Source organism: Oncorhynchus tshawytscha, unplaced genomic scaffold, assembly GCF_018296145.1.
Source record: "Oncorhynchus tshawytscha isolate Ot180627B unplaced genomic scaffold, Otsh_v2.0 Un_scaffold_7041_pilon_pilon, whole genome shotgun sequence".
In the NCBI taxonomy this organism is placed as follows: Eukaryota; Metazoa; Chordata; class Actinopteri; order Salmoniformes; family Salmonidae; genus Oncorhynchus; species Oncorhynchus tshawytscha.
In genome coordinates, this window is record NW_024609821.1 from 901,675 (window position 1) to 914,548 (window position 12,874).

At 43.2% G+C, this 12,874-nt stretch overlaps 1 protein-coding gene across 1 annotated transcript in view; it reads right to left on the reverse strand.

The window, feature by feature from the left end:
* abhd17c (abhydrolase domain containing 17C, depalmitoylase) overlaps nt 1-11,833 on the reverse strand; it is a 32,656-nt gene extending 20,823 nt beyond the window's left edge. Inside the window, exon 1 of the mRNA XM_042319009.1 lies at nt 10,940-11,833. Coding sequence (XP_042174943.1) covers nt 10,940-11,424 — 485 coding nt within the window. The 5' untranslated portion in view covers nt 11,425-11,833. The remainder of the gene's footprint in view (nt 1-10,939) is intronic.
* Between the last annotated feature and the right edge of the window lie 1,041 nt (nt 11,834-12,874).

The following is a 12,874-nucleotide window of genomic DNA, read 5'->3' on the forward strand; positions in this document are numbered from 1 at the left end:
GTCTCATTATGTAGGCTAACCTAGGCCTAGCCTATATAATAGTGCCAACTAACTGCATGGCATACTTCAAGGCAGGGTTTCCGAACTACACCTTTTGGTTTTCCCCCCTAACACGACACAGCTGATTCAAATAGTCAAAGCTTGATGAGTTGGTTATTTGAATCAGCTGTGTAGTGCAGGGGCAAAAACCAAAACGTGCACCCTGCTTCAAGGGATAGGCCTACTTCACCACTCACCCCTGTATAAAAGAATGAGATACCTTCACGTATACCTAAAAAACAGTGGAAAAGATGGGCACCATTTAATGAAATGGAATAATATGGTGCCACTGACAATCTTTCCAATTCAAATGGGACTGAGGCCTGCGGTTTTCTCTGAACGCATATAGTGGGATCGACACAACAGCCCCCTTTAAGTCTAAAACCTGCAGACAGACTGATATTTTGGGTTAACAATCCTTTTAAATCAACGGCATCCGAGGGATGTGAAGTCAGTGAGTTACAGGCAGGGTGGTTGGGAGATATGGGCTCTCCTCAGCTGAGGCTTTACAACCACTCAACAGGAATGAGACACCACATCAAGTGAGCCGTTAATGAGCAGTATTGATGAAGCCATCTCAATAACCGAACACTAGTCAACTTTGTCCAATTCAAGAGAGTAGCCCGAGGTAGGCCTATTTCATTTCTAAGAAATCAAATTGGTTGTGTGCGTGCGCACGTGTTTGTTTCCAGGCACAATTTTAATGGTTTCCCACCAAATGTGATTAAAAAGATATTGAATAAACATACATCTTTTCCGCAGGTATGCCGGCCACCCCAAAGAGAGGAATGATTAACAGTGTTTTCATGCATGGGCAGGCAGCTCAGGAGGGTCAGGGCATAATGAAATGTTTTCATGTTTAATGCACAAAAGGAGGACTTGTTAAAGGCTCTCCCTTCAATGGCATTCAGGCAATCTGTCAAATCCAGTTTTAATTAGAGACATGTTTTGAATGGGAGATGAGATGGCCTGGCTGGAGTACGTGTTATTCTTCTGTGAGCCTATTTTTAATTCATGTTCATTTGAAGGAAGAGGTTCAGCGCGAGGATTATTGATCAGTGTGTGACAGCGACCAAACAAAATGAATGACAGTGTGGAAGTCATTTGTTCTTCTGTAATCATAGCTGTATTACAAAATAAGGCCAAAGAAAGCTCACAGAGCATTGAATGCCGTGAAGTTGGCTGCAACACTGGTAAAGATGCCACATGGTTGGTTGCACTGAACTGATAAGTACAATAAACACAATATAACAAATATGGTGGCAGACCCCCAAGACAGGATGGCAGTGAGGTTTATGATGGAGAAGCTCCTGCCATTGCCCATCGGAAGGCAGCGGAATAGAATGCAAATTAAACTAGTTGAAATAGTGGTGGGAAGTTGATAAGGACACAGTCCTGCCTACAGGCAGGCAAACATGTATCACTCAAACTGCTGTTTAAGAGAGGAATGATGAAAGGCTTACACAATTGCAAACACACGTGCATTCCTACACTAGGGGACATTATCACCAGGCCGTTGTGACTGAAGGAGGCTTTATCACCAGGCACTGAAGGCAGGCTCTCAATGTGTCACACTGGCTTCTCCTGAAGCACGTCAGGGCAGCAACAGCCCACTTTTATAGAGCCATTCATTTGCTCACTCAATTACAGCTGAAATTCTCCTGAAAAGGCTGATTGTGTCAAACAAGTCCAGGGAAACTGGTTTGACACCACTTTGCTTGACAACTGCTGCCAAGCGACAATAGCCCAATAAGAAAAGGTAGCTTGAAAACGGTTGGAAATAACAAAAGGAGCTAGTCCAAGGCCCCTAGTCCTTTGTTGAACACTGGTGGTGTGCAGGACCGTGCACAGACCTTTCAGGGGACAGGTGATAAAAAGAAAAAGCACCATATAAAAATCATATACTTTCAGAATTCATATGTAGAAATGTATAACATACTGTACAAACTGCTTCTGTAGCTAGTTATATTTTAGCATTGGCCTATTTATTAAGGCATCACACCCACTCATCACAAATTGCAAGCTAGTTCGTTACATTTGAGTCATTTAGCAGACTTACAGGAGCAATTGGGGTTAAGGGGGTTGATCAAGGGCACAGACTGATTTTTCACTAAGTCTGCTCAGTGATTAGAACCAATGACCTCTGTTACTGTTACTGACCCAATGTTCTTAACCACTACCTGCCACCCAGTGTGGCCCAAAGACATGATTGACGTGGGGAAAAGAGGGTAGGCTATCAGCTGAACATTGATGTTGATGACGAGGAATGTAAATCTGCTAGTTAGCTAGACCTATAATATTTTTACTGGTTATGATTTAATCTTCAATGCTTTTAAATAATATCTTCATAATATAGCCATGATATTTGGTTGGCTGGCTAGTGGCTGGTGTGGATATTTTAGTATATGGTGGTTAGCTAGAGTCTAGACCTGTGGTTGGCAAAATGTCTATGTGTCTGGGGGAGGGGGGGGGTTCAACTTACTCTTGAAAGTTGTAATAGTAGAATGCAAAATGTTTATTCCTCGACCTAATAAGGATCAGTTTGAATTGAAAGGCTTTTCTACTTGGCTTTGAACTGGTAAAGACTCACACTTGAGTGATCAAGCCTGGAGTCACTTAAATGTAGCCTATAGAATGAATCGATTTCATTAACACAGCTTATATTTCACCATTTTTAGGGACACTAATGGTTCCAAGAAAATGCAGAGTAATATATTAAAATAGTCATAAGAGCTTAATAAGGCTGCAGGGGCAGTATTGAGTAGCTTGGGTGAAAGGTGCCCAGAGTGAAAGGCCTGCTCCTCAGTCACTAATATATGCATATTATTATTAGTATTGGATAGAAAACACTCTGAAGTTTCTAAAACTGTTTGAATGATACCTGTGAGTATAACAGAACTCACATGGCAGGCAAAAACCTGAGAAGAAATCCAAACAGGAAGTGAGAAATCTGAGGTTGGTTGATTTTCAATCCAGGCCCTATTGAATTCACAGTGGGATATGAATGAAGTTGCACTTCCTATGGCTTCCACTAGATGTCAACCATCTTTAGAAACTTGAATGAGGCTTTGACTGTGTTGTGGGACTGGAATAAGAGCTGAATGAGTCAGGTTACTGGCAGAGAGCCATTTCCTTGTCACGCGCATTCCACATGATATCGACCTGTGTTCCGTTGCTCCTCTAAACAAAAAGGAATTCTCCGGTTGGAACTTTATTGAAGATTTATGATTAAAAAAACATCCTAATGATTGATTCTATACTTAGTTTGAAATGTTTCTTCGACCTGTAATATAACTTTTTGAAGTTTTTGTCCGAAGTAATGCGCAACCTGCATGAGCGTTTGGATTTGTATACCTAACGAGCTAACAAAAGTAGCTACGTGGACGTAAATAACGGATATTATCGAACAAATCAAGCATTTATTGTGGAACTAGGATTCCTGGGAGTGCATTCTGATGAAGATCATCAAAGGGAATATTTATCATGTAATTTCTGGTTTCTGTTGACTACAACATGGCGGCTAATTTGATTATTTTTCTGAGCGCCGTCTCAGAGCATTGCATGGTTAGCTTTTTTATTTATTTATTAAATCTGACACAGCGGTTGCATTAAGGAGAGGTATGTCTATAATTCCATGTGTATAACTTGTATTATCATCTACATTTATGATGAGTATTTCTGTTGAATCGATGTGGCTATACAAAATCACTGGATGTTTTTGTAACTAGTCAACGTAACTCACCAATGTAAACTCAGATTTTTTTATATAAATATGAACTTTATCAAACAAAACATACATGTATTGTGTAACATGAAGTCCTATGAGTGTCATCTGATGAAGATCAAAGGTTAGTGATTAATTTTCTCTATTCGTGCTTTTTGTGACTCCTATCTTTGACTGGAAAAATGGCTGTGTTTATTCTGTGGCTTGGTGGTGACCTAACAATCGTTTGTGGTGCTTTCGCTGTAAAGCATATTTGAAAATCGGACACTGTGGTGGGATTAACAACAAGAGTACATTTAAAACGGTATAATGTATGTTTGAGGAATTTTTATGAGATTTGTTTTTTTTTATTTGACACCCTGCACTTTCACTGGCTGTTGTCATATCAATCCCGTTAACAGGATTGCAGCCATAAGAAGTTCTTAACACACATTGTGAGATTGGTCAGCTAGTGAAATGAGGGATGCACGATATATTGTGAACATATCGGAATCGGACGATATTAGCTAAAAATGCCACAATCAGCATCGGCCCGATGTCTAGTTTAACGGCGATATGCAAAACCGATGTCAAAGCTGACGTGCATACCTAGATAACGTAATGACGCCACGAAAAACACAGTCCTACACAGAACAAAATCCGAAAAATACTAAGCACAGACTTCCAACAACTAAACAAGTCGAGCAGTCATTTGAAAGAGTAAGGAAATTTCAGCGAGACAAGTCAAAGGCAAAATCCATTAACGCCAAGATAACGGAATTAATTTCCCTTGACAATCAACCGTTCTGTCGTGGATGATGAAGGCTTTCGCCTACTGGTCGAGCCCCGGTACACACTACCAAGTAGGTGCTATTTTTCCAGATGTTGCCCTACCAGAGTTACACAGTATTGTTGAAACTCACATCTATGAGTTACTTGCCATGTTACTGCCATTAGCTTCACGGCTGACATTTGGACCAGCGATGTCAGCCCCATGAGCATGCTGAGTCTGACAGCAACAGTGGGACGACAAGGATTTCGTACTGAGGAAAGCCGTATTGCATGCTCAAGAATGTGCTGGTTCTCATACCACTGCTGCCATTTCAATGGCTTTTGGGAACATGTTTGAAACATGAGCACACTCCTAGTGCCATTCGAACGGACTCAAGAAATAAGCTAATCAACTGCGTATGTAGCAGACGGGATACCCTCTGTCATGGCATTGAAAGGCCTGCTCAACAAAACCCCACAGTCTGTATCGGCAGTTAAAACTTGCAAAAGTACTCGAGGCTGTGAACGAGCGATTCGGTGGCATTCTCTCTGAGCCTCTTTACTGTGTCGTCACCCTGCTTGATGCTAGGTACAAGGACCTCTACTTCGACGCAGACAAGAAACAGGGTTTACGTGAAATGTTACAGACACAGCTGGACCAGATGGAAACGGACACGGTGACAGTGCTCACAGAGGAAGAGAGGCCACAGACAGACAGAGCTGGACCAGATGGAAACGGACACGGTGACAGTGCTCACAGAGGAAGAGAGGCCACAGACAGACAGAGCTGGACAAGATGGAAACGGACACGGTGACAGTGCTCACCGAGGAAGAGAGGCCACAGACAGACAGAGCTGGACCAGATGGAAACGGACACGGTGACAGTGCTCACAGAGGAAGAGAGGCCACAGACAGACAGAGCTGGACCAGATGGAAACGGACACGGTGACAGTGCTCACAGAGGAAGAGAGGCCACAGACAGACAGAGCTGGACAAGATGGAAACGGACACGGTGACAGTGCTCACCGAGGAAGAGAGGCCACAGACAGACAGAGCTGAAACTTCACTGCTTGACAGGTATGATGAAATCCTGGTTGAGACCGAACAAATGAACAATGAAACAGCACAGCAAGTAAGTAAAAGAAGGAGGTTTTGATTATGTTTTACTGGTAAAGGGGACATATGTAAATGCCAACAAAATAACTTTTTGGTCAGTCTATGTGCGTTTCAACTATTTAAACTGCACTAGAACGCTTAAAGGCAGCTACAATTGTAAATTTAGGTATAGTTTTTTTGGCAAGGAAAATATTGGATATCGGTTTGAAACCACTATGCATTCAAAGTGTATCTAACCTCATCTCACTACACAGTTTGACGAACATATGTCAGCAGTTCCAAAGTAACCTATAGGCAGTATTCATTTCAAACTCACTGCCCAGCGCAGGTGGGAAGCTGGTGCATGCGATGAGGACAAGCGCGTGGTGACAGAAGGGAGGGGACTTTTATCAAGATTAATGAGTTCATGAGAAAGTATCTAGTTTGACAGGCAATGTGTTGCATTTCAAATTGAGAAAAGAGAATAAAAATAAAATGTTAAAAGTAATTAGTTTATAAAAAGGGCAACAATAAAAAGGGCACTTCTTGCATAGGAGGGCAGATGCTCCGGCACCCCTTGTATTTGTATTGTTTTCATTTCACCTTTATTTAACCAGGTAGGCTAGTTGAGAACAAGTTCTCATTTACAACTGCAACCTGGCCAAGACAAAGCATAGCAATTCGACACATACAACACAGAGTTACACATGGAATAAACAAACACAGTCAATAATACAGTAGAAAAAGTCTATATACAGTGAGTGCAAATGAGGTAAGATAAGGGAGGTAAGGCAATAAATAGGTCATAGTGGCGAAGTAATTACAATATATCAATTAAACACTGGAGTGATAGATGTGCAAGTATAGATACTGGGGTGAAAAGGAGCTAAAAAAATATATATAAATACAGTATGGGGGCGAGGTAGTCGGATGGGCTATTTACAGATGGGCTATGTACAGGTGCATTGATCTGTGAGCTGCTCTGACAGCTGGTGCTTAAAGTTAGTGAGGGAGATATGAGTCTCCAGCTTTAGTGATTTTTGCAGTTCGTTCCAGTCATTGGCAGCAGAGAACTGGAAGTAAAGGTGGCCAAAGGAGGAATTGGCTTTGGGGGTGACCAGTGAAATATACCTGCTGGAGCATGTGCTACGGGTGGTTGCTGCTATCGTGACAAGTGAGCTGAGATAAGGCGGGGCTTTACCTAGCAAAGACTTGTAGATGACCTGGAGCCAGTGGGTTTGGCGACGAGTATGAAGCGAGAGCCAGCCAACAAGAGCGTACAGGTCGCAGTGGTGGGTAGTATATGGGGCTTTGGTGACAAAACGGATGGCACTGTGATAGACTGCATCCAGATTGTTGAGTAGAGTGTTGGAGGCTATTTTGTAAATGATATCGCCAAAGTCGAGGATCGGTAGGATGGTCAGTTTTACGAGGGTATGTTTGGCAGCATGAGTGAAGGATGCTTTGTTGAGAAATAGGAAGCCGATTCTAGATTTAATTTTGGATTGGAGATGCTTAATGTGAGTCTGGAAGGAGTTTACAGTCTAGTCAGACACCTAGGTATTTGTAGTTGTCCACATATTCTAAGTCAGAACCGTCCAGAGTAGTGATGCTGGACGGGTGGTTAGGTGCGAAGCTTGTCTGGAGGCTTGTTAACACAGTGTCCAAAGAAAGGCCAGAGGTATACAGAATGGTGTTGTCTGCGTAGAGGTGGATCAGAGAATCACCAACAGCAAGAGCGACATCATTGATGTATACAGAGAAGAGAGTCAGCTCGAGGATTGAACCCTGTGGCACCCCATAGACTGGCAGAGGTCCGGACAACAGGCCCTCCGATTTGACACACTGAACTCTATCAGAGAAGTCGTTGGTGAACCAGGCGAGGCAGTCATTTGAGAAACCAAGGCTGTTGAGTCTGTTGATAAGAATGTGGTGATTGACAGAGTCGAAAGCCTTGGCCAGGTCGATGAATACGGCTGCAAAGTATTGTCTCTTATCGATGGTGGTTATGATATCGTTTAGGACCTTGAGCGTGGCTGAGGTGCATCCATGACCAGCTCTGAAACCAGATTGCATAGCGGAGAAGGTACGGTGGGATTCGAAATGGTCGGTAATCTGTTTGTTAACTTGGCTTTTGAAGACCTTAGAAAGGCAGGGTAGGATGGATATAGGTCTGTAGCAATGTGGGTCTAGAGTGTCTCCCTCTTTGAATATGACTGGCAGCTTTCCAATCTTTGGGAATCTCAGACGATACGAACAAGAGGTTGAACAAGCTAGTAATAGGGGTTGCAACAATTTCAGCAGATAATTTTAGAAAGAGAGGGTCCAGATTGTCTTGCCCAGCTGATTTGTAGGGGTCCAGATTTTGCAGCTCTTTCAGAACATCAGCTACCTGGATTTGGGTGAAGGAGAAATGGGGGAGGTTTGGGCGAGTTGCTGTGGGGGGGTGCAGGGCTGTTGACTGGGGTAGGGGTAGCCAGGTGGAACGCATGGACTTAGCTTTCCTAACTGCCTGTGTATATTAGTTCCTAACTTCCCTGAAAAGTGGCATATCAAGGTTTTTTTTTTTTACACAAAAGCCTAATGTGAAAGGAGCCAGCCAAACTGATCCCTGGCCTTGGCCCTATCCCAATGTGAAAGGAGCCAGCCAAACTGATACCTGGCCTTGACCCTATCCCAATGTGAAAGGAGTCCGCCAAACTGATCCCCTGGCCTTGACCCTATCCCAATGTGAAAGGAGCCAGCCAAACTGATCCCTGGCCTTGACCCTATCCCAATGTGAAAGGAGCCAGCCAAACTGATCCCTGGCCTTGACCCTATCCCAATGTGAAAGGAGCCAGCCAAACTGATCCCTGGCCTTGACCCTATCCCAATGTGAAAGGAGCCAGCCAAACTGATCCCTGGCCTTGACCCTATCCCAATGTGAAAGGAGCCAGCCAAACTGATCCCTGGCCTTGGCCCTATCCCAATGTGAAAGGAGCCAGCCAAACTGATCCCTGGCCTTGACCCTATCCCAATGTGAAAGGAGCCCGCCAAACTGATCCCCGGCCTTGACCCTATCCCAATGTGAAAGGAGCCAGCCAAACTGATCCCTGGCCTTGACCCTATCCCAATGTGAAAGGAGCCAGTAGTGAAACCTTAAGAGCTGAGAAAAGTTTAAGACACTGCTTCACTGCTCAACCTTTCACACCATCTCCTGGTGTTGTTGTTTCCTTCATAAATAACCCTGGTGTGAGTGGTCCAGTTATGGTGGGAGAGATTCCCAGTTTCCAACATACTATTCATGAGACAATTTATTTTCTCACTTGCTCCTTCTACCTGAAGTGTGGACTCGTTCTATCCCCCTCTCTAGCTAGGTTTCCATGCGAATATTCAAAACTCCACATGAAAAAAATATGCACATCTTCCCCACCAGTGGTGAGCCACCAAACCGACTTTTTGCTGATGACAGTGCACACAAAATGTACTTTTTTTTGCTTTACTTTTCATGTAACAAATAATAGTTGTCAGGAAAACTGTTGAGTTAAATAGTAAATGTGTCTACTCTGGTCTTGGCACATGCGCTCTAGCCAACCGCTCTCTAGCCAACCGCTCACATTGCAGGTAGTCCGTGCGGGTGGGCTAACCTACATGATGAGATTATGGACAAGACTAAGAGCGAGAATATTTTTTGTCAACGGCAGTTAAGCATCGACCATGTTCCTAGAAGACTCTTGATATTTATTGGAAAACAGCATCAACCTGATCACTGGCACTTTCACCAGCCTGTGAAGTTCATCTGCAGCCTAATACACTGCATGGTTTCCCCGAGTTGTAGCTGGAGGACCACACACACCATATAATCGCGTCACTTCGATATGGTTATTATAACAATATGTCAGCACTTCTACTGCCATTTCTCGCATAAATAATTTTACGGACAAAAAGACCAAACCATGTCGAGCGAACAAATTTGGCATTTATCAAAATTGTACCAAAACTTCCTGTGTCCATAACAGCTGTCCTGATTTTGTTTTATACGGTAGGACTTTACTTGCAGAAAAACTGTGTCTAGAAACGTGGTAAATGACAAAGCATTTGGCTCTCTTGCGGCTGGTTTCCATCATAGCCCTTACACCAGTACATTACTTCCATTACTTTTCATCCATGCACACTTTTGGGGAATAGGCAGAGGAACAAAATAACGGTTTTGTCTCTTTTCTGGTGGATATTCATTAAGACTAGAAACATGGCTGCCTATAAGTTTCTGCTTTATCCAACCACTGTCGTTGTCTTGAATATTGAATGTGGAACTGAAAAGGAGCCGGCAGCAGAGTTGCACCAGGCCTCCTTTACTTCCTACTTAATTTGGGAGTTAAGTCCCATGGGCAGCACCTAGACATCAGTGGAGGCTGCTGAGGGGAGGATGGCTTATAATATTGGAAACCATGTGTTTGATACCATTCCACTGCTTCCACTCCAGCCTTTACCACAAGCCTGTCCTCCCCAATTAAGGTGCCACCAGCCTCCTGTACTAGGCATAGGCCTGCATGGAAGTGTTATGTGACAGACAGTCACACTATCTGAAACTGAAGGAACTAACAGCCTGTCAGAATAAAGAGCAAGTAAACAAGGAAAGGAAGCTGGGTGTTGGCGGTCTCTCTGTAATCTAGCTACTAAAATGACACAGCCCGCCAGGCAGTCCGTCCTGCCCTGACCATGCCATAAGCATCTCATAGCTGGGCTAGTAAGCTAGTGTCATCTGCTATGGCTAGTTTATAACTAAAGCTCTCCATCCTCGGCATAAAGAGGAGACAAGTTAAAACTGTTTTTATGATTTCTGGAAGATCAATGTTTTTGGACTCATTCAGAAGGTTTTACCTGATTAAGTATAAGACGCAAACTATTGTAAATTAATGTTTAAAGTTCCAGTGTGGGCTTCAAGAGAAGTTGTCTGGCCTGCACAGATCAAAGTTTAAACATGGAAGCTTCTGGACATGTTTAGAGTAGCATGCCACAAAATCAATTGAATATGTGCGAAGTATCAAATCACTATGCAACTAACTACCACCTAAACGTGTGCACAGAACCTAATGTTAACAGTCCTCTCAGCCATATAAATGAATAGCTAATGCACTGCTCTCAGCTGTGTAGGCAAATAAATAAAAAAGCTGTGTAGGCATGTTATAGTGGTTGTCATAGCAACCACATATGGAGGGGGGCATAAACATGGAGTACAGTAGCTAGCAAACGTTAGCTAACTAACAAAGCCCAATACAATAAACCCAACTAGCTATGTAGCTTGCATGTTAGCTTGTTGACACTGGCTGTATAAGCTAGTGCTATACTCACTTGTTCCTTAGCACCTGCCAGGCAGCCTCGATGTCCGCATACAGGTTCTTTTCTGACGGTTTCCCGCTGCTGACACCGTAGCCCGAATAATCATACGAGAAGACGTTGCAGTTTATCCTCGAACCGAGGCCGATGTAGAAACTACACATTTGGCCTAAGTCCACTGCGTTACCGTGGGAAAAGAGCAACGTGTACCGGCTGTTGGGTGCGCATCGTACAAACATGCAACCCAGTCGGTTTCCCCGACTGGTTCTGGTGTTGAACACCTCGACAGCGTCCAGTTCGCGTTGGGAGTACTGCCAGTCTGCACGCTCGGTTAGATGCAGGCTACTCGTCCCGTTAGCATCGGTGTGTACGGAGTACGTGGGTTCGGGAGGGAGAAAGGCTAGTTTGGATGCGATGCGACTGGGACAGGGCGGGCAACAGAATAGCCAGCATAGTTCGCCGAGGGAAAAACCATTCATCCTTGGGCCTTGTTCGGGCATTGAGGCTCTATAGACGCTTTTTCTTTGTAACACCAGCAAATGTATCCAGCTATGTTTTTTTAAAATCTATCTGGTAACAAAATAACAATAAAACACTTCGTAAGGAGCTAAACTAGCTAGCCACCTAGTACTAGCTAGGCTAGTAGCTGGCTAACTGGTTTCTCCTTTGTATAGCTTGGTAGCTAACGTGATTTACAAAACTCAGAAAGACGTTAACATGGTTAACGATTTTTTTGTGTCTACAGAAGCGATATAACTTGCTTGTTATCATACCATTTCAAAACGTTGGTCGAAGAATTAAGCTTATGTCAAACGTAAACGTCGAGTTAGCAGGCTAATACAATGTATGCAGCCATATCTTTCAGCAGTAACGCCAAATATAAGATTTCCGGTCGAACCGGATATCCTTTCGCACTTTTTCTTCAAAATCATGTTGATGACAGAACCGTAGTAGCAATAATATGCATATTATATAGTCACTTACTTGAGAGTAGGCTATTATTGAAATATGAGTGTTTTCTCTAATGGATATGCAATCATGCAACAGCTTTGTTCATGCTAGCTACATCAATAGTTTGCCTGAAACCACAGTTTGAATGGAAAGAGTGTTGCTTTTCCTGTAATTGCATCTGAATAAATGCACATTAGTTGTCGATCCATTGGGTTGGAAACAAACATGCAAATTGCTGTGAAAAGAAAACGGACAGTTTAAGGACCAGAAATTTAAATAGGTTTAGAATATTCATTGAGAAAATGGAATGCATGTGAGAATGATATGTGGTGATATATGCATCCTGTCAGTTTGGTTGTGATCACCCACCCCCAAATGTTGCTTAATGCTCAGCACTAAAGGCTAGTAAATGTCTGACATACAGATTCGAGGTCGGAAAGGGCAGTGAGTAGTGTGGACGAAATGGAGAAAAAGTTGGTGAAGCAACAATATGGGTGTCAGTTCTGATGTTATGGAGCAGGAGGATAATGGTCAATGACCAGAATGGTCAGTAGTGGAAAGACATATGTTACCTTCCCCAGTTTCTGTGTTTTGGATGTTTTGTTTTGTATGTGTTTGTGTGTGTGTATTTCAGGAAGGCTTCCTGGATTTTAAGCAGCTGATTGGTTGGCCCAATCGGTGATTGGAGCTCTGAACCCTCCCTCTCTCGTCAGGGGAAACAGCTGTGTTCAATTACCAACTCCTTCTCCAGCTGGATAAAAGCCAGTGTTCCTTTATCAAAAGAAGGGAGCTTCTTTGATGTGCTGTGTTGGTTGTTTCCACAGTGACAGTTATGTTGAAGGTATTTTGTAGCTGCGACTTCTGAGGTAGAGCTTAGTGTTTGTTTTTTGAATCCCTATAGGACTCAGTGTTTTTGATTATTGAAATGTTTCACTTTATGTTAGTAATTATTCAGTGTTTGTTCCCAGGGGGGGAAGAAGGAACCTTGGGAGTGTTAAG